General features: G+C 54.7%; 6 protein-coding genes across 6 annotated transcripts in view; 5 read left to right on the plus strand and 1 right to left on the minus strand.

Moving 5' to 3' along the window:
• The window catches only part of LOC126108593 (uncharacterized), a 539,378-nt gene that overhangs the window by 194,166 nt on the left and 321,244 nt on the right, over nucleotides 1-23,968 (minus strand). The window lies entirely within an intron of this gene.
• LOC126108873 (collagen alpha-1(I) chain-like) lies at nucleotides 8,967-9,503 on the plus strand. The gene has a single exon (XM_049914235.1). It carries the CDS (start codon nucleotides 8,967-8,969, stop codon nucleotides 9,501-9,503), a length of 537 nt encoding a protein of 178 aa, XP_049770192.1.
• Nucleotides 15,207-16,847, plus strand: LOC126108875 (trophinin-like). Its single transcript, XM_049914236.1, has one exon. The coding sequence runs from the start codon at nucleotides 15,207-15,209 to the stop codon at nucleotides 16,845-16,847; it is 1,641 nt and encodes a 546-aa protein (XP_049770193.1).
• LOC126108876 (trophinin-like) lies at nucleotides 17,383-18,807 on the plus strand. The gene has a single exon (XM_049914237.1). The coding sequence runs from the start codon at nucleotides 17,383-17,385 to the stop codon at nucleotides 18,805-18,807; it is 1,425 nt and encodes a 474-aa protein (XP_049770194.1).
• On the plus strand, nucleotides 21,498-22,313 carry LOC126108879 (uncharacterized). The gene has a single exon (XM_049914240.1). The coding sequence runs from the start codon at nucleotides 21,498-21,500 to the stop codon at nucleotides 22,311-22,313; it is 816 nt and encodes a 271-aa protein (XP_049770197.1).
• Nucleotides 22,310-23,680, plus strand: LOC126108880 (trophinin-like). The gene has a single exon (XM_049914241.1). The coding sequence runs from the start codon at nucleotides 22,310-22,312 to the stop codon at nucleotides 23,678-23,680; it is 1,371 nt and encodes a 456-aa protein (XP_049770198.1).

Genomic DNA, 23,968 nt, shown 5'->3' on the forward strand with positions numbered 1-23,968 from the left:
AAAGTTTTAAAATTGTAAGTGAAGGCACCGAGGAGTTACGGACGTTTATGCAGCGTGTTTTGAAACTCGAAGAGCAGAGACGCGCCGCTCCGCCTGGCCCAGTAAGCGTAGTTTGATTTGATATAGGACCGTGTGGCGACGTAAAAAAATACTTGTTTCCACAGTGGAATGAAAGGAGAGGAGCGGAAAGTGTTTAATTTGTAACTACATAAGGCGAAGACGTAGCTTTTGCGCGAGTTTGTGTAATCCGTGTTTCGTTTCGGTTTGTATTTACGTCTTTGAGTGCGTTTTTGCCTGGGACAGTGAGGTCGTATCTAGTTGAAATTGATATCACGTACTGAGAACGGTAGTCGCCTGGTGGTGTCAAAGTTTTAAAATTGTAAGTGAAGGCACCGAGGAGTTACGGACGTTTATGCAGCGTGTTTTGAAACTCGAAGAGCAGAGACGCGCCGCTCCGCCTGGCCCAGTAAGCGTAGTTTGATTTGATATAGGACCGTGTGGCGACGTAAAAAAATACTTGTTTCCACAGTGGAATGAAAGGAGAGGAGCGGAAAGTGTTTAATTTGTAACTACATAAGGCGAAGACGTAGCTTTTGCGCGAGTTTGTGTAATCCGTGTTTCGTTTCGGTTTGTATTTACGTCTTTGAGTGCGTTTTTGCCTGGGACAGTGAGGTCGTATCTAGTTGAAATTGATATCACGTACTGAGAACGGTAGTCGCCTGGTGGTGTCAAAGTTTTAAAATTGTAAGTGAAGGCACCGAGGAGTTACGGACGTTTATGCAGCGTGTTTTGAAACTCGAAGAGCAGAGACGCGCCGCTCCGCCTGGCCCAGTAAGCGTAGTTTGATTTGATATAGGACCGTGTGGCGACGTAAAAAAATACTTGTTTCCACAGTGGAATGAAAGGAGAGGAGCGGAAAGTGTTTAATTTGTAACTACATAAGGCGAAGACGTAGCTTTTGCGCGAGTTTGTGTAATCCGTGTTTCGTTTCGGTTTGTATTTACGTCTTTGAGTGCGTTTTTGCCTGGGACAGTGAGGTCGTATCTAGTTGAAATTGATATCACGTACTGAGAACGGTAGTCGCCTGGTGGTGTCAAAGTTTTAAAATTGTAAGTGAAGGCACCGAGGAGTTACGGACGTTTATGCAGCGTGTTTTGAAACTCGAAGAGCAGAGACGCGCCGCTCCGCCTGGCCCAGTAAGCGTAGTTTGATTTGATATAGGACCGTGTGGCGACGTAAAAAAATACTTGTTTCCACAGTGGAATGAAAGGAGAGGAGCGGAAAGTGTTTAATTTGTAACTACATAAGGCGAAGACGTAGCTTTTGCGCGAGTTTGTGTAATCCGTGTTTCGTTTCGGTTTGTATTTACGTCTTTGAGTGCGTTTTTGCCTGGGACAGTGAGGTCGTATCTAGTTGAAATTGATATCACGTACTGAGAACGGTAGTCGCCTGGTGGTGTCAAAGTTTTAAAATTGTAAGTGAAGGCACCGAGGAGTTACGGACGTTTATGCAGCGTGTTTTGAAACTCGAAGAGCAGAGACGCGCCGCTCCGCCTGGCCCAGTAAGCGTAGTTTGATTTGATATAGGACCGTGTGGCGACGTAAAAAAATACTTGTTTCCACAGTGGAATGAAAGGAGAGGAGCGGAAAGTGTTTAATTTGTAACTACATAAGGCGAAGACGTAGCTTTTGCGCGAGTTTGTGTAATCCGTGTTTCGTTTCGGTTTGTATTTACGTCTTTGAGTGCGTTTTTGCCTGGGACAGTGAGGTCGTATCTAGTTGAAATTGATATCACGTACTGAGAACGGTAGTCGCCTGGTGGTGTCAAAGTTTTAAAATTGTAAGTGAAGGCACCGAGGAGTTACGGACGTTTATGCAGCGTGTTTTGAAACTCGAAGAGCAGAGACGCGCCGCTCCGCCTGGCCCAGTAAGCGTAGTTTGATTTGATATAGGACCGTGTGGCGACGTAAAAAAATACTTGTTTCCACAGTGGAATGAAAGGAGAGGAGCGGAAAGTGTTTAATTTGTAACTACATAAGGCGAAGACGTAGCTTTTGCGCGAGTTTGTGTAATCCGTGTTTCGTTTCGGTTTGTATTTACGTCTTTGAGTGCGTTTTTGCCTGGGACAGTGAGGTCGTATCTAGTTGAAATTGATATCACGTACTGAGAACGGTAGTCGCCTGGTGGTGTCAAAGTTTTAAAATTGTAAGTGAAGGCACCGAGGAGTTACGGACGTTTATGCAGCGTGTTTTGAAACTCGAAGAGCAGAGACGCGCCGCTCCGCCTGGCCCAGTAAGCGTAGTTTGATTTGATATAGGACCGTGTGGCGACGTAAAAAAATACTTGTTTCCACAGTGGAATGAAAGGAGAGGAGCGGAAAGTGTTTAATTTGTAACTACATAAGGCGAAGACGTAGCTTTTGCGCGAGTTTGTGTAATCCGTGTTTCGTTTCGGTTTGTATTTACGTCTTTGAGTGCGTTTTTGCCTGGGACAGTGAGGTCGTATCTAGTTGAAATTGATATCACGTACTGAGAACGGTAGTCGCCTGGTGGTGTCAAAGTTTTAAAATTGTAAGTGAAGGCACCGAGGAGTTACGGACGTTTATGCAGCGTGTTTTGAAACTCGAAGAGCAGAGACGCGCCGCTCCGCCTGGCCCAGTAAGCGTAGTTTGATTTGATATAGGACCGTGTGGCGACGTAAAAAAATACTTGTTTCCACAGTGGAATGAAAGGAGAGGAGCGGAAAGTGTTTAATTTTTAAGATTAAAGATTTTGACGTGTCGTTTGAAGCGTTGACGCAGTAGATATTCCGCGCGCCGCTTAGTGTACGCGGGCCTCTCGCTGTCACTTGTTCGGAGTGGTCGCCTTATAACGGGACGTTGACCAAGCGGAGCGCAGCGGAGTCGCATTGCAAAGTCGCTTGCTAAGTCGGGCAGCTGGGAGGGGGACACAATGCGTGCAAGTTGGGAAGCAAGTAAGGAAGCAGTTCGTGCGCTGCCAAGCCATCACACACACCAGCTATCAAGCAGCAATTAACATAGTCGCCGTTAATTGTATTACCAGGCGTGACACACCCGCCTCTGATTGCGTGCATTACAGCGGATTTTTTTCCCCTGGATTTCCTTCTGGACACCCCTTCACTGCTGTAACACAGCACTGCTTGTGGTTTAATTATTATGATGTAATACTCCAATTATTTTAATGCAGCCCAATGGCGACGATTTGTGTGTGTGTGTGTGTGTGTGTGTGTGTGTGTGTGTGTGTGTGTTCTGTAAATTTCTGTTTTGCTTTCTCAGTCGGGAAGCTGGGGTTGCAACAATATTACATTGCAGCCTGCTAACTCAGGAAGTGCAGCCTGAAAGCCAATAGCTGAACATGGATTTTCGCCATGTCGATATGAAAGTGCTGAGTCTGAACAGTCAAAATTTTATGTCGCCTCCGGGCGACTATGAGAGGCTATGTTCATCCCTGGAATAGCACCACGGGATATCGGCCGCGAGCTGCGAATTCCGACGAATGACGGGCCGCATTTTGTACCCCTTAACCCCCTCCCCCACCACACCCCCTATCGGAATACTGGACCGCGCTCTCCGACGCATTCCGTCCTTGGAGTACATTGTGACGGCTGCCCTGTGTCCCACGCTCTTCACACTTTCCTTTTTTTTATTGTTACGGTCTATAGAAATCCCTCCGCGTTTTCGGCAGGCACTTCATCTTTAACACTACGTTATGTGCATGGGCGGCACAAGTGGCAGCGTTCATTTATGCGGCATTAGGCATGTCTAGCAGTTCTGATAAGTCTGTCTCTCATCTACTGTATTACAGTGGATATCTTGCCTTCGATTCTCGTCTGACAACTTGTTAATTGGCGCCACACAGCACAGCTTATGGTACTGATTATTGTAATGCTCCAGTCGTCAGGAATTTCGATGCACCTGTTTCATCTGTACATTCCTGTTGTTGTCTTGACAGACAGCATGACTGATATTAGACACCACACCGACGAGTATCTTTTATTCTAGCCACCATGTGGCTCGACTACCATTCTACACTTTGGTTTCCCCACTTTATTATTCAGTAGCGCCTACTGTAGTGGAAGTTCTTCCTTCTTGCCTCACCTCAGACTTAGTGCTTGTTTTCACCTTTTGAGTCTCCACTTCACTGCCTGTGCAAGGTTTTCGTGTGTTCTTAATTGTAGTAAACATACCATCTACACACTATGTATATATATATTGATATATATTTATATATAATTTTCTCTATCCTCCTCCATTCACTTTACACTTATATTACCTGTTACTTTCGATCCTTCCTTATTTCTCTCCATCGTTTCCTCTTTGCCCAATACATCCTCCCTCTTCTCACCATGGCTTCCTTCTCCTCCTCTCATCCTTCCCCATATTACTATCCTCTTCAACTCTCTCAAATATACTTTCCTCATACACTCCCTCCCTCCCTTCTTTCTACATACTGCTTTTTCTCCTCCCCATCTCTTTTTTTCTGCATTACAGCATGCAAAGCAGTCTATTCAAGTTCTCTGGTTAATACACACATCTCCGCTGCAAAAGCATCTGTTACTGAACTTGCAAGAGATACCTTGCATGGAGGAGTGACTGCTTACGCAAAACTTACTCTGCACATTTGGGATACTGTACATGCAAGAGTTGCAGCACACACTATTCATGTTCTATTAGCGAAAACTGCTGAAAGTGAAATTCTTCCTATTCATATCAGTATATCTGTACATGCAAGTGTCACTGTATGCAGAAAGGTTGCTGCAAATGAAACAGTTACTGAATGTACAATAGTTATGGCATTACAAGGTTAATCACAAGGTCTACTACCCTTGCAAGTTGTGCTGTACTCTCAAGTTGTGCTGTCCTCTTGAGCTGTCTTCTCTAGTTGGGCTATCCTCTCAAGTTGAGCTGTCCTCTCCAGTTGAGCTGTCCTCTCCAGTTGAGCAGTCCTCTCAAGTTGAGCTGTCCTCTCAAGTTGAGCTGTCCTCGCAAACTGTGCTCTCCTCGAAAGCTGTGCTGTCCTCGCAAGCTGTGCTGTCCTCACAAGCTATGATGTCCTCGCAAGCTGTGCTGTCCTCGCAAGCTGTGCTGTCCTCACAACCTGTGCTGTCCTTACAAGCCGTGCTGTCCTCGCAAGCCGTGCCGTCCTCGCAAGCTGTACTGTCCTCGCAAGAAATGCTGTCCTCACAAGCTGTGCTGTCCTCGCAAGCTTTGCTATCCTCGCAAGTTGTGCTGTCCTCTCAAGTAGTGCTGTCCTCTCAAGTTGAGCTGTCCTCTCAAGTTGAGCTATTTTCTCAAGCTGTGCTGTCCTCCCAAGTTGTGCTGTCCTCGCAAGTTGTGCTGTCCTCTCAAGTTGAGCTGTCCTCTCAAGTTGAGCTGTCCTCTCAAGTTGTGTTGTCCTCTCAAGTTGAGCTGTCCTCTCAAGTTGAGCTGTCCTCGCAAGCTGTGCTGTCCTCGCAAGCTGTGCTGTCCTCGCAAGCCGTGCTGTCCTCGCAAGCTGTGCTGTCCTCGCAAGCCGTGCTGTCCTTGCAAGCAGTGCTGTCATCGCAAGCTGTGCTGTACTCGCAAGCCGTGCTGTCCTCGCAAGCTGTGCTGTCCTCACAAGCCGTGCTGTCCTCACAAGCTTTGCTGTCCTCGCAAGCTGTGCTGTCCTCGCAAGTTGTGCTGTCCTCGCAAGCTGTGCTGTCCTCACAAGCTGTGCTGTCCTCGCAAGCTGTGCTGTCATCACAAGCTGTGCTGTCATCGCAAGCTGTGCTGTCATCGCAAGCTGTGCTGTCCTCGCAAGCTGTGCTGTCCTCACAAGCTGTGCTGTCCTCGCAAGCAGTGCTGTCATCGCAAACTGTGCTGTCATCACAAGCTGTGCTGTCATCACAAGCTGTGCTGTCATCGCAAACTGCGCTGTCCTCGCAAGCTGTGCTGTCCTAGCAAGATGTGCTGTCCTTGCAATGTGTGCTGTGCTGTCCTCAAAAAGTATGCTGTGTTCACAAGGTCACATACACTAACTATGTGTTCTGTCATTGTGCGGATTTTAAAAGCATCTGTTACTGAACTTGCAAGAGATACCTTGCATGGGGAAGTGACTGCTTATGCAAAACTTACTATACTGTCCTCAAAAAGTATGCTGCTGCACAAGGTGTGTTGTCCTCGAAAGATGTCCTTTCCTTGCAGGCTGTATTGTCCTCGCAAGCTGTGCTGTCCTCGCAAGCTGTGCTGTCCTCGCAAGCAGTGCTGTCCTCGCAAGCCATACTGTCCTCGCAAGCCGTGCTGTCCTCACAAGCTTTGCTGTCCTCGCAAGCTGTGCTGTCCTCTCAAGTTGAGCTGTCCTCTCAAGTTGTGTTGTCCTCTCAAGTTGAGCTGTCCTCTCAAGTTGAGCTGTCCTCGCAAGCTCTGCTGTCCTCATAAGCTGTGCTGTCCTCGCAAGCCGTGCTGTCCTCGCAAGCTGTGCTGTCCTCGCAAGCTGTGCTGTCCTTGCAAGCAGTGCTGTCATCGCAAGCTGTGCTGTACTCGCAAGCCGTGCTGTCCTCGCAAGCCGTGCTGTCCTCACAAGCCGTGCTGTCCTCACAAGCTTTGCTGTCCTCGCAAGCTGTGCTGTCCTCACAAGTTGTGCTGTCCTCGCAAGCTGTGCTGTCCTCACAAGCTGTGCTCTCCTCGCAAGCTGTGCTGTCATCACAAGCTGTGCTGTCATCGCAAGCTGTGCTGTCATCGCAAGCTGTGCTGTCCTCGCAAGCTGTGCTGTCCTCGCAAGCTGTGCTGTCATCACAAGCTGTGCTGTCATCGCAAACTGTGCTGTCCTCGCAAGCTGTGCTGTCCTAGCAAGATGTGCTGTCCTTGCAATGTGTGCTGTGCTGTCCTCAAAAAGTATGCTGTGTTCACAAGGTCACATACGCTAACTATGTGTTCTGTCATTGTGCAGATTGCAAAAGCATCTGTTACTGAACTTGCAAGAGATACCTTGCATGGGGAAGTGACTGCTTACGCAAAACTTACTATACTGTCCTCAAAAAGTATGCTGCTGCACAAGGTGTGTTGTCCTCGAAAGATGTCCTTTCCTTGCAGGCTGTGCTGTCCTCGCAAGCTGTGCTGTCCTCGCAAGCTGTGCTGTCCTCGCAAGCAGTGCTGTCCTCGCAAGCCGTACTGTCCTCGCAAGCCGTGCTGTCCTCACAAGCTTTGCTGTCCTCGCAAGCTGTGCTGTCCTCTCAAGTTGAGCTGTCCTCTCAAGTTGTGTTGTCCTCTCAAGTTGAGCTGTCCTCTCAAGTTGACCTGTCCTCGCAAGCTGTGCTGTCCTCGCAAGCTGTGCTGTCCTCGCAAGCCGTGCTGTCCTTGCAAGCTGTGCTGTCCTCGCAAGCTGTGCTGTCATCACAAGCTGTGCTGTCCTCGCAAGTTGTTCTGTCCTCGCAAGCTGTGCTGTCCTCACAAGGTGTGCTGTCCTCGCAAGCTGTGCTGTCATCACAAGCTGTGCTGTCATCGCAAGCTGTGCTGTCATCGCAAGCTGTGCTGTCATCGCAAGCTGTGCTGTCCTCGCAAGCTGTGCTGTCCTCGAAAGCTGTGCTGTTCTCGAAAGCTGTGCTGTCCTCGAAGGCTGTGCTGTCCTCGCAAGCCGTGCTGTCCTCGCAAGCCGTGCTGTCCTCGCAAGCCGTGCTGTCCTCGCAAGCCGTGCTGTCCTCACAAGCTTTGCTGTCCTCGCAAGCTGTGCTGTCCTCTCAAGTTGTGCTGTCCTCTCAAGTTGTGCTGTCCTCTCAAGTTGAGCTGTCCTCTCGTTGAGCTGTCCTCTCGAGCTGTCCTCTCAAGTTGAGCTGTCCTCTCAAGTTGAGCTGTCGTCTCAAGTTGAGCTGTCAACTTGAGCTCTCCTCTCAAGTTGAGCTGCCCTCTCAAGTTGAGCTGTCCTCTCAAGTTGAGCTGTCCTCTCAAGTTGCGCTGTCCTCTCAAGTTGAGCTGTCCTCACGAGCTGTGCTGTCCTTGCAAGCTGTGCTGTCCTTGCAAGCTGTGCTGTCCTTGCAAGCTGTGCTGTCATCGCAAGCTGTGCTGTCATCGCAAACTGTGCTGTCCTCGCAAGCTGTGCTGTCCTAGCAAGATGTGCTGTCCTTGCAATGTGTGCTGTGCTGTCCTCAAAAAGTATGCTGTGTTCACAAAGTCACATACACTAACTATGTGTTCTGTCATTGTGCGGATTGCAAAAGCATCTGTTACTGAACTTGCAAGAGATACCTTGCATGGGGAAGTGACTGCTTACGCAAAACTTACTATACTGTCCTCAAAAAGTATGCTGCTGCACAAGGTGTGTTGTCCTCGAAAGATGTCCTTTCCTTGCAGGCTGTTTTGTCCTTGCAAGGGGAGTGGATTCTGTGCAAGGTGCGCGGTGCGCTGTCCTCACTGGTTGTGCTAGTCGTGAAAATTATTGTCCCCCACATGGTGAGCTGTATTGCCAACATGTGCTAACCTCATAATGAGTGCAGCAATCAGAAGGCATGCAGTCATTGGAACACATAATTTTTCAGAAAATATGCCTTCTTCATATATTGTACTATCCCCACACAGTGTACTAACATTACAAGGCGTTCTCTCCTCTTGGGGTGTGCCTCCCTTATAAAATGTCCTCTCATTCCAACATGTGCTCTCCCTTTAAGATGTGCAGACTGCCTAAAGTGAGCTGACCTCTGCATATCTGCCATCTTCTTAATGCTTGATGTACTCAGCAGGTGTGCAATTTTATTGGTGTCTTGTGTTCTGAAGGTGTCTTTGCAGGGCGAACTGTCTTCGCATGGCATGCTAACTTCACAGGTGTGCTGTCTTCACTAGGTGTGCAGTGCTTGCAAGGTGTGATGTCCCTGCATGGTGTGCAATTCTCACATGGTGTGCCATTCTCACATGGTGTGCCATCCTCACATGGTGTGCCATCCTCGAATGGTGTGCCAACCTCGAATGGTGTGCCAACCTCACATGGTGTGCCATCCATGCTTGGTGTGCCATCCTTGCAAGGTGTGCCATCCCCACAAGATGTGCCTTCCTCACAAAGGGTGCCATCCTCACAAGGTGTGCTGGCCTCGCAAGGTGTGCTGTCCTCGCAAGGTGTGCCGTCCTCGCAAGGTGTGCCGTCCTCGCAAGGTGTGCCAACCTTGCAAGGTGTGCTGTCCTCACAAGGTGTGCTGTCCTCACAAGGTGTGCTGTCCTCACAAGGTGTGCTGTCCTCACAAGGTGTGCTGTCCTCACAAGGTGTCCTGTCCTCGCAAGGTGTGCCATCCTCGCAAGCAGTGCTGTCCTCTCAGGGAGTGCCATCCTTGCAAGGAGTGCCAACATTGCTAGCTGTGCTGTACTCACATACAATGCATGACAAGCCCCCCTTGCAGAGCAAGCTAAGCTCACATTGTGTGGTTCTACCATCCCAAGATGTTCTGACCTCACATAATGCGCTGTCCTCAGTAGGGATGCTGCCCTCAAATAAAGTGGTGCCCACACTTCACGTTCTGTCCTTCAATAGAGTCACTTCCTAATAATATGTGCCATCTAAGATCAGTGTAGCCTCTCACAATCTGTACTGTCTTTCGAATGTGTGTTGCCCCTGGTAGATGTGCTTTCCTTTCATGGTGAGCTGTGAGCTGCGCTGACAAGAGCGACTGATATCAGAACGTATGCTCCTCTACCTGTAGCAACATGTCTCTTTCTTAAATTATCTTAATCACAACCTGGGATTATTACATTAAAAGAGCTATCCCACAAGGTGTACTGACTACACGTCATGATGCTTGGACATGGTTTGCAGTCCTTACGTCCACAAAGATCTTCTCACTTATTAGGAGTGACGAAATCAGACTACGCAGTATTAACAGTGTGTGAAGACTTCGCAAGGTGTGCAGCCTTTTTAAGGAGTGCGGCCTTTTTAAGGAGTGCAGCCCTTGCAAAGGGTGAGACTTTCAATGACTGGAGCCTTCACAATAAGTGCAGACTCCACATGGAGTGAGTGCAGCCTCCACATGGAGTGCAGTCTCTGCATGGATTGCACCCTGCACTGGGAGTACACCTTCCACAGGGAGTGAAGCCTCCACACGGAGTACACCCTTCGCACAGAGTGCAGTCTTTGCATGCAGTGCAGCCTTCGCATGGAAGGCAGCCTACACATGGAGTGCAGCCTTCGCATGGAGTGCTGCCTTCGCAAGGAGTGCAGCCTTCGCATGGAGTGCAGCCTTCGCATGATAGTGCAGCCTACGCATGGAGTGCAGCCTTCGCAAGGAGTGCTGCCTTCGCATGGAGTGCTGAATTCGCACGGAGTGCTGCCTTCGCACGGAGTGCTGCCTTTGCATGGAGTGCTGCCTTCCCAAGGAGTGCTGCCGTCGCAAGGAGTGCTGCCTTCACAAGGAGTGCTGCCTTCGTAAGGAGTGCTGCCTTCGCAAGGAGAGCCGCCTTCGCAAGGAGTGCTGCCATCGCAAGGAGTGCTGCCATCGCAAGGAGTGCTGCCTTCGCAAGGAGTGCTGCCTTCGCAAGGAGTGCTGCCTTCGCAAGGAGTGCTGCCTTCGCAAGGAGTGCTGCCTTCGCAAGGTGTGCTGCCTTCGCAAGGAGTGCTGCCTTCGCAAGGAACGCTGCCTTTGCAAGGAGTGCTGCCTTTGCAAGGAGTGCTGCCTTCGCACGGAAAGCATCCTTCGCAAGGAGTGCTGCCTTTGCACGGAGTGCTGCCTTCGCACGGAGTGCAGCCTTCGCACGTATGCTGACTTTGCATGGAGTGCTGCCTTTCTACAGATTGCTGCCTTCGCAAGGAGTGCTGCCTTTGCATGGAGTGCTGCCTAAGCAAGGAGAGCTGTCTTCGCACAGAGTGCGCCTTCTCTCGAAGTGCTGCCTTCACAGGCAGTGCTGCCTTCGCAAGGAGTGCTGCCTCCGCAAGGAGTGCTGCCTTCGCAAGGAGTGCTGCCTTCACACAGAGTGCTGCCTTCGCACGGAGTGCTGGTTCACACAGAGTGCAGCCTTCGCATGGAGTGCTGCCTTCGCAGGGAGTGCTGCCTTCGCAAGGAGTGCTGCCTTTGCATGGAGTGCAGCCGTCACACGTAGTGCTGCCTTCGTACTGAGGCCTGCGTTTGCACTGAGTGCTGCTTTCGCACGGAGTGCTGCCTTTGCATGGAGTGCAGCCTTCGCACATAGTGCTGCCTTCACACGGAGTGCTTCCTTTGACACAGTGCTGCCATCGCAAGGAGGGCTGCCTTCGCAAAGAGTGCTGCCTTCGCAAGGAGTGCTGCCTTTGCACAGAGTGCTGCCTTTGCAGGGAGTGCTGCCTTTGCACAGAGTGCTGCCTCCGCAAGGACTGCTGCCTCCGCAAGGACTGCTGCCTTTGCATGGACTGTTGCCTTTGCATGGACTGTTGCCTTTGCAAGGAGTGCTGCCTTCGCAAGGAGTAATGCCTTCGCTAGGAGTGCTGCCTTCGCAAGGAGTGCTGCCTTCGCAAGGAGTGCTGCCTTCGCTCGGAGTGCTGCCTTCGCAGGGAGTGCTGCCTACGCAGGGGGTGCTGCCTTCGCAAGGAGAGCTGCCTTCGCAAGGAGTGCTGCCTTCGCAAGGAGTGCTGCCTTCCAAGGAGTCCTGCCTTCGCTAGAAGTGCTGCCTTCGCACGGAGGGCTGCCTTCGCAAGGTGTGCTCCCTTCGCAGGGAGTGCTGCCTTCGCAAGGGGTAATGCCTTCGCAAGTACTGATGCCTTCGCAGCGAGTACTGCCTTTGCAACGAGTGCTGCGTTCCAATGAGTGCTGCCTTCGCAAGGAGTGCTGCCTTCACATGGAGTGCAGCCTTCGCATGGAGTGCTGCTTTTGCTCAGAGTGCTGCCTTCGCAAAGAGTGCAGCCTTCGCAAGGAGTGCTGCCTTCGCAAGGAGTGCTGCCTTCGCAGGGAGTACTGCCTTTGCAACGAGTGCTGCCTTCCAATGAGTGCTGCCTTCGCTAGGAGTGCTGCCTTCGCTAGGAGTGCTGCCTTCGCAGGGAGTGCTGCCTTCGCAGGGAGTGCTGCCTACGCAGGGAGTGCTGCCATCGCTAGGAGTGCTGCCTTCGCAAGGAGTGCTGCCTTCGCAAGGAGTGCTGCCTTCGCAAGGAGTGCTGCCTTCGCTAGGAGTGCTGCCTTCGCAAGGAGTGCTGCCTTCACAAGGAGTGCTGCCTTCGCACGGAGTGCAGCCTTCGCACGTAGTGCTGCCTTCCCACAGAGTGCTGCCTTTGCACAGAGATCTGCATTCGCAGGGTGTGGTGCCTTCGCAAGAAGTGCTGCCTTCGCAAGGTGTGCTGCCATCGCTAGGAGTGCTGCCTTCAAAAGGAGTGCTGCCTTCGCAAGGAGTGCTGCCTTCGCAAGGTGTGCTGCCATCGCTAGGAGTGCTGCCTTCGCAAGGTGTGCTGCCATCGCTAGGAGTGCTGCCTTCGCAAGGAGGGCTGACTTCGCAGGGAGAGCTGCCTTTGCAGGGAGTGATGCCTTCGCAAGGAGTAGTGCATTCGCAAGGAGTGCTGCCTTCGCAGGGAGTGCTGCATCTGCAAGGAATGCTGCCTTCGCAAGGAGTGCTGCCTTCGCAAGGAGTGCTGCCTTCGCAAGGAGTGCTGCCTTTGCAAGGAGCGCTGCCATCGCAAGGAGTGCTGCCTTCGCTAGGAGTGCTGCCTTCGCAAGGAGGGCTGCCTTCGCAAGGAGGGCTGCCTTCGCAAAGAGGGCTGCCTTCGCAGGGAGTGCTGCCTTCGCAAGGGGTAATGCCTTCGCAAGTAGTTCTGCTTTCGCAGGGAGTACTGCCTTTGCAAGGAGTGCTGCCTTCCAAGGAGTGCTGCCTTCGCAAGGAGTGCTCCCTTGGCAAAGAGTGCTGCCTTCGCAAGGAGTGCTGCCTTCGCAATGAGGGCTGCCTTCGCTAGGAGTGCTGCCTTCGCTAGGAGTGCTGCCTTCGCAAGGAGTGCTGCCTTCGCAAGGAGTGCTGCCTTCGCAAGGAGTGCTGCCTTTGCACAGAGTGCAGCCTTCGCACATAGTGCTGCCTTCACACGGAGTGCTTCCTTTGACAGAGTGTTGCCTTCGCAAGGAGTGCTGCCTTCGCAAGGAGTGCTGCCTTCGCAAGGAGTGCTGCCTTCGCAAGGAGTGTTGCCTTCGCAAGGAGTGCAGCCTTTGCAAGGAGTGCAGCCTTTGCAAGGAGTGCAGCCTTTGCAAGGAGTGCAGCCTTCGCAAGGTGTGCAGCCTTCGCAAGGAGTGCTGCCTTCGCAAGGAGTGCTGCCTTCCCAAGGAGTGCTGCCTTAGGACGGAGTGCTGCCTTCGCTTGGAGTGCTGAATTCGTACGGAGTGCAGCCTTCGCAAGGAGTGCAGCCTTCGCAAGGAGTGCTGCCTTCGCAAGGAGTGCTGCCTTCGCAAGGAGTGCTGCTTTCGCACAGAGTGCAGCCTTCGCACATAGTGCTGACTTCACACAGAGTGCTTCCTTTGACAGAGTGCTGCCTTCGCAAGGAGGGTTGCCTTCGCAGGGAGTGCTGCCTACGCAGGGAGTGCTGCCTTCGCAAGGAGTGCTGCCTTTGTAAGGAGTGCTGCCTTCGCAAGGACTGCTGCCTTCGCAAGGAGTGCTGCCTTCGCACGGAGTGCAGCCTTCGCACATAGTGCTGCCTTCACACGGAGTGGTTCCTTTGACAGAGTGCTGCCTTCGCAAGGAGTGCTGCCTTCGCAAGGAGTGCTGCCTTCGCAAGGAGTGCTGCCTTCGCAAGGTGTGCTGCCTTCGCAAGGAGTGCTGCCTTCGCAAGGAACGCTGCCTTTGCAAGGAGTGCTGCCTTTGCAAGGAGTGCTGCCTTCGCACGGAAAACATCCTTCGCAAGGAGTGCTGCCTTTGCACGGAGTGCTGCCTTTGCACGGAGTGCTGCCTTCGCACGGAGTGCAGCCTTCGCACGTAGTGCTGACTTTGCATGGAGTGCTGCCTTTCTACAGATTGCTGCCTTCGCAAGGAGTGCTGCCTTCGCAAAGAGTGCTGACTTCGCAAGGTATGATGCCTTCGCAAGGAGTGCTGCCTTCGCAAGGAGTGCTGCCTTTGCATGGAGTGCTGCCTAAGCAAGGAGAGCTGTCTTCGCACAGAGTGCGCCTTCTCTCGAAGTGCTGCCTTCACAGGGAGTGCTGCCTTCACAAGGAGTGCTGCCTCCGCAAGGAGTGCTGCCTTCGCAAGGAGTGCTGCCTTCACACAGAGTGCTGCCTTCGCAAGGAGTGCTGCCTTCACACAGAGTGCTGCCTTCGCACGGAGTGCTGGTTCACACAGAGTGCAGCCTTCGCATGGAGTGCTGCCTTCGCAGGGAGTGCTGCCTTCGCAAGGAGTGCTGCCTTTGCATGGAGTGCAGCCATCACACGTAGTGCTGCCTTCGTACTGAGGCCTGCCTTTGCACTGAGTGCTGCTTTCGCACGGAGTGCTGCCTTTGCATGGAGTGCAGCCTTCGCACATAGTGCTGCCTTCACACGGAGTGCTTCCTTTGACACAGTGCTGCCTTCGCAAGGAGGGCTGCCTTCGCAAAGAGTACTGCCTTCGCAAGGAGTGCTGCCTTTGCACAGAGTGCTGCCTTTGCAGGGAGTGCTGCCTTTGCACAGAGTGCTGCCTCCGCAAGGACTGCTGCCTTTGCATGGACTGTTGCCTTTGCATGGACTGTTGCCTTTGCAAGGAGTGCTGCCTTCGCAAGGAGTAATGCCTTCGCTAGGAGTGCTGCCTTCGCAAGGAGTGCTGCCTTCGCAAGTAGTGCTGCCTCCGCTAGGAGTGCTGCCTTCGCTAGGAGTGCTGCCTTCGCTAGGATTGCTGCCTTCGCTCGGAGTGCTGCCTTCGCAGGGAGTGCTGCCTACGCAGGGGGTGCTGCCTTCGGAAGGAGAGCTGCCTTCGCAAGGAGTGCTGCCTTCGCAAGGAGTGCTGCCTTCCAAGGAGTCCTGCCTTCGCTAGAAGTGCTGCCTTCGCACGGAGGGCTGCCTTCGCAAGGTGTGCTCCCTTTGCAGGGAGTGCTGCCTTCGCAAGGGGTAATGCCTTCGCAAGTACTGATGCCTTCGCAGGAAGTACTGCCTTTGCAACGAGTGCTGCCTTCCAATGAGTGCTGCCTTCGCAAGGAGTGCTGCCTTCACATGGAGTGCAGCCTTCGCATGGAGTGCTGCTTTTGCTCAGAGTGCTGGCTTCGCAAAGAGTGCAGCCTTCGCAAGGAGTGCTGACTTCGCAAGGAGTGCTGCCTTCGCAGGGAGTACTGCCTTTGCAACGAGTGCTGCCTTCCAATGAGTGCTGCCTTCGCTAGGAGTGCTGCCTTCGCTAGGAGTGCTGCCTTCGCAGGGAGTGCTGCCTTCGCAGGGAGTGCTGCCTACGCAGGGAGTGCTGCCATCGCTAGGAGTGCTGCCTTCGCAAGGATTGCTGCCTTCGCAAGGAGTGCTGCCTTCGCAAGGATTGCTGCCTTCGCAAGGATTGCTGCCTTCGCAAGGAGTGCTGCCTTCGCAAGGAGTGCTGCCTTCGCTAGGAGTGCTGCCTTCGCAAGGAGTGCTGCCTTCACAAGGAGTGCTGCCTTCGCACGGAGTGCAGCCTTCGCACGTAGTGCTGCCTTCCCACAGAGTGCTGCCTTTGCACAGAGATCTGCATTCGCAGGGTGTGGTGCCTTCGCAAGAAGTGCTGCCTTCGCAATGTGTGCTGCCATCGCTAGGAGTGCTGCCTTCAAAAGGAGTGCTGCCTTCGCAAGGAGTGCTGCCTTCGAAAGGAGTGCTGCCTTCGAAAGGAGTGCTGCCTTCGAAAGGAGTGCTGCCTTCGAAAGGAGTGCTGCCTTCGCAAGGTGTGCTGCCATCGCTAGGAGTGCTGCCTTCGCAAGGAGGGCTGACTTCGCAGGGACAGCTGCCTTTGCAGGGAGTGCTGCCTTCGCAAGGAGTAGTGCATTCTCAAGGAGTGCTGCCTTCGCAGGGAGTGCTGCATCCGCAAGGAATGCTGCCTTCACAAGGAGTGCTGCCTTCGCAAGGAGTGCTGCCTTCGCAAGGAGTGCTGCCTTCGCAAGGAGTGCTGCCTTTGCAAGGAGTGCTGCCATCGCAAGGAGTGCTGCCTTCGCTAGGAGTGCTGCCTTCGCTAGGAGTGCTGCCCTTCTAAGGAGAGCTACCTTCGCAAGGAGTGCTGCCTTCGCTAGGAGTGCTGCTTTCGCAAAGAGGTCTGCCTTCGCAGGGAGTGCTGCCTTTGCAGGGAGTGCTGCCTTCGCAAGGAGTGGTGCCTTCGCAAGGAGTGCTGCCTTCGCAGGGAGTGCTGCATCCGCAAGGAGTGCTGCCTTCGCAAAGTGTGCTGCCTTCACAAGGAGTGCTGCCTTTGCACAGAGTGCTGCCTTCGCAGGGAGTGCTGCCTACGCTGGGAGTGCTGCCTTCGCAAGGAATGCTGCCTTCGCAAGGAGTGCTGCCTTCGCAAGGAGTGCTGCCTTCGCAAGGAGTGCTGCCTTCGCACGGAGTGCTGCCTTCGCACGGAGTGCAGCCTTCGCACGTAGTGCTGCCTTCGCACGGAGTGCTGCCTTTGCACAGAGATCTGCATTCGCAGGGAGTGGTGCCTTCGTAAGAAGTGCTGCCTTCGCAAGGAGTGCTGCCTTCGCTAGGAGTGCTGCCTTCGCAAGGAGTGCTGCCTTCGCAAGGAGTGCTACCTTCGCACGGAGTGCAGCCTTCGCACGTAGTGCTGCCTTCCCACGGAGTGCTGCCTTTGCACAGAGATCTGCATTCGCAGGGTGTGGTGCCTTCGCAAGGAGTGCTGCCTTCGCTAGGAGTGTTGTCTTCGCAAGGAGGGCTGCCTTCGAGAGGAGGGCTGCCTTCGCAGGGAGTGCTGCCTTCTCATGGGGTAATGCATTTTCAAGTTGTGCTGCCTTCTCAGGGAGTACTGCCTTTGCAACGAGTGCTGCCTCCCAATGAGTGCTGCCTTCGCAAGGAGTGCTGCCTTCGCAAGGCGTGCTGCCTTCGCAAGGCGTCCTACCTTCGCAAGGAGTGCTGCCTTCGCAATGAGGGCTGCCTTTGCAGGGAGTGCTGCCTTCGCAAGGGGTGGTGCCTTCGCAAGGAGTCCTGCCTTTGCAAGGAGTGCTGCCTTCGCAAGGAGTGCTGCCTTCGCTAGGAGTGCTGCCCTTCTAAGGAGAGCTGGCTACGCAAGGAGTGCTGCCATCGCTAGGAGTGCTGCTTTCGCAAGGAGGGCTGACTTCGCAGGGAGTGCTGCCTTTGCAGGGAGTGCTGCCTTCGCTAGGAGTGTTGCCTTCTCAAGGAGAGCTGCCTTCGCAAAGAGGGCTGCCTTCGCAGAGAGTGCTGCCTTCGCAAGGGGTAATGCCTTCGCAAGTAGTTCTGCTTTCGCAGGGAGTACTGCCTTTGCAAGGAGTGCTGCCTTCCAAGGAGTGCTGCCTTCGCAAGTAGTCCTCCCTTCGCAAAGAGTGCTGCCTTCGCAAGGAGTGCTGCCTTCGCAATGAGGGCTGCCTTCGCTAGGAGTGCTGCCTTCGCTAGGAGTGCTGCCTTCGCAAGGAGTGCTGCCTTCACAAGGAGTGCTGCCTTCGCACGGAGTGCAGCCTTCGCACGTAGTGCTGCCTTCCCACAGAGTGCTGCCTTTGCACAGAGATCTGCATTCGCAGGGTGTGGTGCCTTCGCAAGAAGTGCTGCCTTCGCAAGGTGTGCTGCCATCGCTAGGAGTGCTGCCTTCAAAAGGAGTGCTGCCTTCGCAAGGAGTGCTGCCTTCGAAAGGAGTGCTGCCTTCGAAAGGAGTGCTGCCTTCGAAAGGAGTGCTGCCTTCGAAAGGAGTGCTGCCTTCGCAAGGTGTGCTGCCATCGCTAGGAGTGCTGCCTTCGCAAGGAGGGCTGACTTCGCAGGGACAGCTGCCTTTGCAGGGAGTGCTGCCTTCGCAAGGAGTAGTGCATTCGCAAGGAGTGTTGCCTTCGCAGGGAGTGCTGCATCCGCAAGGAATGCTGCCTTCACAAGGAGTGCTGCCTTCGCAAGGAGTGCTGCCTTCGCAAGGAGTGCTGCCTTCGCAAGGAGTGCTGCCTTTGCAAGGAGTGCTGCCATCGCAAGGAGTGCTGCCTTCGCTAGGAGTGCTGCCTTCGCTAGGAGTGCTGCCCTTATAAGGAGAGCTACCTTCGCAAGGAGTGCTGCCTTCGCTAGGAGTGCTGCTTTCGCAAAGAGGTCTGCCTTCGCAGGGAGTGCTGCCTTTGCAGGGAGTGCTGCCTTCGCAAGGAGTGGTGCCTTCGCAAGGAGTGCTGCCTTCGCAGGGAGTGCTGCATCCGCAAGGAGTGCTGCCTTCGCAAAGTGTGCTGCCTTCGCAAGGAGTGCTGCCTTTGCACAGAGTGCTGCCTTCGCAGGGAGTGCTGCCTACGCTGGGAGTGCTGCCTTCGCAAGGAATGCTGCCTTCGCAAGGAGTGCTGCCTTCGCAAGGAGTGCTGCCTTCGCACGGAGTGCTGCCTTCGCACGGAGTGCAGCCCTCGCACGTAGTGCTGCCTTCGCACGGAGTGCTGCCTTTGCACAGAGATCTGCATTCGCAGGGAGTGGTGCCTTCGTAAGAAGTGCTGCCTTCGCAAGGAGTGCTGCCTTCGCTAGGAGTGCTGCCTTCGCAAGGAGTGCTGCCTTCGCAAGGAGTGCTACCTTCGCACGGAGTGCAGCCTTCGCACGTAGTGCTGCCTTCCCACGGAGTGCTGCCTTTGCACAGAGATCTGCATTCGCAGGGTGTGGTGCCTTCGCAAGGAGTGCTGCCTTCGCTAGGAGTGTTGTCTTCGCAAGGAGGGCTGCCTTCGAGAGGAGGGCTGCCTTCGCAGGGAGTGCTGCCTTCTCATGGGGTAATGCATTTTCAAGTTGTGCTGCCTTCTCAGGGAGTACTGCCTTTGCAACGAGTGCTGCCTCCCAATGAGTGCTGCCTTCGCAAGGAGTGCTGCCTTCGCAAGGCGTGCTGCCTTCGCAAGGCGTCCTACCTTCGCAAGGAGTGCTGCCTTCGCAATGAGGGCTGCCTTTGCAGGGAGTGCTGCCTTCGCAAGGGGTGGTGCCTTCGCAAGGAGTGCTGCCTTTGCAAGGAGTGCTGCCTTCGCAAGGAGTGCTGCCTTCGCTAGGAGTGCTGCCCTTCTAAGGAGAGCTGGCTACGCAAGGAGTGCTGCCATCTCTAGGAGTGCTGCTTTCGCAAGGAGGGCTGACTTCGCAGGGAGTGCTGCCTTTGCAGGGAGTGCTGCCTTCGCTAGGAGTGTTGCCTTCTCAAGGAGAGCTGCCTTCGCAAAGAGGGCTGCCTTCGCAGAGAGTGCTGCCTTCGCAAGGGGTAATGCCTTCGCAAGTAGTTCTGCTTTCGCAGGGAGTACTGCCTTTGCAAGGAGTGCTGCCTTCCAAGGAGGGCTGCCTTCGCAAGTAGTCCTCCCTTCGCAAAGAGTGCTGCCTTCGCAAGGAGTGCTGCCTTCGCAATGAGGGCTGCCTTCGCTAGGAGTGCTGCCTTCGCAAGGAGTGCTGCCTTCGCAAGGAGTGCTGCCTTCGCAAGGAGTGCTGCCTTCGCAAGGAGTGCTGCCTTCGCAAGGAGGGCTGCCTTCGCAAGGAGTGCTGCCTTCCCATGGAGTGCTGCCTTGGGACAGAGTGCTGCCTTCGCTAGGGGTGTAGCCTTCGTACACAGTGCAGCCTTCGCAAGGAGTGCTGCCTTCGCAAGGTGTGCTGCCTTTGCAAGGAGTGCTGCCTTCGCAAGGAGTGCTGCCTTCGCAAGGAGTGCTGCCTTCGCTAGCAGTGTTGCCTACACAAGGAGTGCTGCGTTCAGAAGGAGTGGTGCCTACGCAAGGGGTGCTGCCTTCGCAAGAAGTGCTGCCTTTGCAAGGAGTACTGCCTTCGCTAGGAGTGCTGCCTTCGCAAGGAGTGCTGCCTTCGCAAGGAGGGCTGCCTTCGAGAGGAGGACTGCCTTCGCAGGGAGTGCTGCCTTCGCAAGGGGTAATGCCTTCGCAAGTAGTGCTGCCTTCTCAGGGAGTACTGCCTTTGCAACGAGTGCTGCCTTCCAATGAGTGCTGCCTTCGCACGGAGTGCAGCCTTCGCACGTAGTGCTGCCTTCGCACGGAGTGCTGCCTTTGCACAGAGATCTGCATTCGCAGGGAGTGGTGCCTTCGTAAGAAGTGCTGCCTTCGCAAGGAGTGCTGCCTTCGCTAGGAGTGCTGCCTTCGCAAGGAGTGCTGCCTTCGCAAGGAGTGCTACCTTCGCACGGAGTGCAGCCTTCGCACGTAGTGCTGTCTCCCACGGAGTGCTGCCTTTGCACAGAGATCTGCATTCGCAGGGTGTGGTGCCTTCGCAAGGAGTGCTGCCTTCGCTAGGAGTGTTGTCTTCGCAAGGAGGGCTGCCTTCGAGAGGAGGGCTGCCTTCGCAGGGAGTGCTGCCTTCTCATGGGGTAATGCATTTTCAAGTTGTGCTGCCTTCTTAGGGAGTACTGCCTTTGCAACGAGTGCTGCCTCCCAATGAGTGCTGCCTTCGCAAGGAGTGCTGCCTTCGCAAGGCGTGCTGCCTTCGCAAGGCGTCCTACCTTCGCAAGGAGTGCTGCCTTCGCAATGAGGGCTGCCTTTGCAGGGAGTGCTGCCTTCGCAAGGGGTGGTGCCTTCGCAAGGAGTGCTGCCTTTGCAAGGAGTGCTGCCTTCGCAAGGAGTGCTGCCTTCGCTAGGAGTGCTGCCCTTCTAAGGAGAGCTGGCTACGCAAGGAGTGCTGCCATCGCTAGGAGTGCTGCTTTCGCAAGGAGGGCTGACTTCGCAGGGAGTGCTGCCTTTGCAGGGAGTGCTGCCTTCGCTAGGAGTGTTGCCTTCTCAAGGAGAGCTGCCTTCGCAAAGAGGGCTGCCTTCGCAGAGAGTGCTGCCTTCGCAAGGGGTAATGCCTTCGCAAGTAGTTCTGCTTTCGCAGGGAGTACTGCGTTTGCTAGGAGTGGTGCCTTCCAAGGAGTGCTGCCTTCGCAAATAGTCCTCCCTTCGCAAAGAGTGCTGCCTTCGCAAGGAGTGCTGCCTTCGCAATGAGGGCTGCCTTCGCTAGGAGTGCTGCCTTCGCAAGGAGTGCTGCCTTCGCAAGGAGTGCTGCCTTCGCAAGGAGTGCTGCCTTCGCAAGGAGTGCTGCCTTCGCAAGGAGTGCTGCCTTCGCAAGGAGTGCTGCCTTCGCAAGGAGTGCTGCCTTCCCATGGAGTGCTGCCTTGGGACAGAGTGCTGCCTTCGCTAGGGGTGTTGCCTTCGTACACAGTGCAGCCTTCGCAAGGAGTGCTGCCTTCGCAAGGTGTGCTGCCTTTGCAAGGAGTGCTGCCTTCGCAAGGAGTGCTGCCTTCGCAAGGAGTGCTGCCTTCGCTAGCAGTGTTGCCTACACAAGGAGTGCTGCGTTCAGAAGGAGTGGTGCCTCCGCAAGGGGTGCTGCCTTCGCAAGAAGTGCTGCCTTTGCAAGGAGTACTGCCTTCGCAAGGAGTGCTGCCTTCGCAAGGAGTGCTGCCTTCGCAAGGAGGGCTGCCTTCGAGAGGAGGACTGCCTTCGCAGGGAGTGCTGCCTTCGCAAGGGGTAATGCCTTCGCAAGTAGTGCTGCCTTCTCAGGGAGTACTGCCTTTGCAACGAGTGCTGCCTTCCAATGAGTGCTGCCTTCGCAAGGAGTGCTGCTTTCGCAAAGAGTGTTGCCTTCGCAGGGAGTGCTGCATCCGCAACGAGTGCTGCCTTCGCAAGGTGTGCTGCCTTCGCAAGGAGTGCTGCCTTTGCAAGGAGCGCTGCCATCACAAGGAGTGCTGCCTTCGCTAGGAGTGCTGCCTTCGCAAGGAGGGCTGCCTTCGCAAAGAGGGAGTACTGCCTTTGCAACGAGTGCTGCCTTCCAATGAGTGCTGCCTTTGCAAGGATTGCTGCCTTCGCAAGGAGTGCTGCCTTCGCAAGGAGTGCTGCCTTTGCAAGGATTCCTGCCTTCGCAAGGAGTGCTGCATTCGCTAGGAGTGCTGCCTTTGCTAGGAGTGCTGCCATCGCTAGGAGTGCTGCCTTCGCAGGGAGAGCTGCCTTCACAAGGAGTGCTGCCTCCACAAGGAGTGCTGCCTTCGCAAGGAGTTCTGCCTTCGCAAGGAGTGCAGCCTTCGCACGTAGTGCTGCCTTCCCACAGAGTGCTGCCTTTGCACAGAGATCTGCATTCGCAGGGTGTGTAGCCTTCGCAAGGTGTGCTGCCTTCGGTAGGAGTGCTGCCTTCAAAAGGAGTGCTGCCTTCGCAAGGAGTACTGCCTTCGAAAGGAGTGCTGCCTTCGCAAGGAGTGCTGCCTTCGCTAGGAGTGTTGTCTTCACAAGGAGGGCTGCCTCCGAAAGGAGGGCTGCCTTCGCAGGGAGTGCTGCCTTCGCAAGGGGTAATGCATTTTCAAGTACTGTTGCCTTCTCAGGGAGTACTGCCTTTGCAACGAGTGCTGCCTCCCAATGAGTGCTGCCATCACAAGGAGTGCTGCCTTCGCAAGGAGTGCTGCCTTCCCAAGGAGTGCTGCCTTCGCAAGGAGTGCTCCCTTCGCAATGAGGGCTGCCTTTGCAGGGAGTGCTGCCTTCGCAAGGGCTGGTGCCTTTGCAAGGAGTGCTGCCTTTGCAAGGAGTGCTGCTTTCGCAAGGAGTGCTGCCTTCGCTTGGAGTGCTGCCCTTCTAAGGAGAGCTGGCTTCGCAAGGAGTTTTGCCATCGCTAGGAGTGCTGCTTTCGCAAGGAGGGCTGACTTCGCAGGGAGTGCTGCCTTTGCAGGAAGTGCTGCCTTCGCAAGGAGTTGTGCCTTCACAAGGAGTGCTGCCTTCGCAGGGAGTGCTGCATCCGCAAGGAGTGCTGCCTTCGCAAGGAGTGCTGCCTTCGCAAGGAGTGCTGCCTTCGCAAGGGGTGCTGCCTTTGCAAGGAGCGCTGCCATCGCAAGGACTGTTGCCTTCGCTAGGAGTGCTGCCTTCGCAAGGAGGGCTGCCTTCGCAAAGAGGGCTGCCTTCGCAGGGAGTGCTGCCTTCGCAAGGGGTAATGCCTTCGCAAGTAGTTCTGCATTCGCAAGTAGTGCTGCCTTCGCAAAGAGTGCTGCCTTCGCAAGGAGTGCTGCCTTCGCAATGAGGGCTGCCTTCGCAATGAGGGCTGCCTTCGCAAGGAGTGCTGCCTTCGCAAGGAGTGCTGCCTTTGCAAGGAGTGCTGCCTTCGCAAGGAGTGCTGTCTTCCCAAGGAGTGCTGCCTTCGCGAGGAGTGCTGCCTTCGCAGGGAGTGCTGCCTTCGCAAGGAGTGCTGCCTTCGCAAGGAGTGCTGCCTTCCCAAGGAGTGCTGCCTTGGGACAGAGTGCCGCCTTCGCTAGGAGTGTTGCATTCGTACACAGTGCAGCCTTCGCAAGGAGTGCTGCCTTCGCAAGGTGTGCTGCCTTTGCAAGGAGTACTGCCTTCGCAAGGAGTGTTGCCTTCGCAAGGAGTGCTGCCTGCGCTAGCAGTGTTGCCTTCGCAAGGAGTGCTGCGTTCAGAATGAGTGGTGCCTCCGCAAGGGGTGATGCCTTCGCAAGGAGTGCTGCCTTTGCAAGGAGTACTGCCTTCGCAAGGAGGGCTGCCTTTGCAAGGAGTTCTGCCTTCGCTAGGAGTGTTGCCCTCGCAAAGAGGGCTGCCTTCGCAAGGAGGGCTGCCTTCGCAGGGAGTACTGCCTTCGCTAGGAGTGATGTCTTCGCAAGGAGGGCTGCCTTCGAGAGGAAGGCTGCCTTCGCAGGGAGTGCTGCCTTTGCAAGGGGTAATGCCTTCGCAAGTAGTGCTGCCTTCTCAGGCAGTACTGCCTTTGCAACGAGTGCTGCCTTCCAATAAGTGCTGCCTTCCCAAGGAGTGCTGCTTTCGCAAGGAGGGCTGCCTTCGCAGAGAGTGCTGCCTTTGCAGGGAGTACTGCCTTCGAGAGGAGTGGTGTCTTCGCAAGGAGTGCTGCCTTCGCAGGGAGTACTGCATCCGCAAGGAGTGCTGCCTTCGCAAGGTGTGCTGCCTTCGCAAGGAGTGCTGCCTTTCCAAGGAGCGCTGCCATCGCAAGGAGTGCTGCCTTCGCTAGGAGTGCTGCCTTCGCAAGGAAGGCTGCCTTCGCAAAGGGGGAGTACTGCCTTTGCA

This window comes from Schistocerca cancellata, chromosome 11 (genome assembly GCF_023864275.1).
Source record: "Schistocerca cancellata isolate TAMUIC-IGC-003103 chromosome 11, iqSchCanc2.1, whole genome shotgun sequence".
Taxonomy (NCBI): domain Eukaryota; kingdom Metazoa; phylum Arthropoda; class Insecta; order Orthoptera; family Acrididae; genus Schistocerca; species Schistocerca cancellata.

Coding starts and splice junctions, on each gene's coding strand:
- LOC126108873 (XM_049914235.1), top strand. CDS start 8,967: ATGCTTGGTGTGCCATCCTTGCAAGGTGTGCCATCCCCACAAGATGTG.
- LOC126108875 (XM_049914236.1), top strand. CDS start 15,207: ATGAGTGCTGCCTTCGCTAGGAGTGCTGCCTTCGCTAGGAGTGCTGCC.
- LOC126108876 (XM_049914237.1), top strand. CDS start 17,383: ATGAGGGCTGCCTTCGCTAGGAGTGCTGCCTTCGCTAGGAGTGCTGCC.
- LOC126108879 (XM_049914240.1), top strand. CDS start 21,498: ATGAGTGCTGCCTTCGCAAGGAGTGCTGCTTTCGCAAAGAGTGTTGCC.
- LOC126108880 (XM_049914241.1), top strand. CDS start 22,310: ATGAGTGCTGCCATCACAAGGAGTGCTGCCTTCGCAAGGAGTGCTGCC.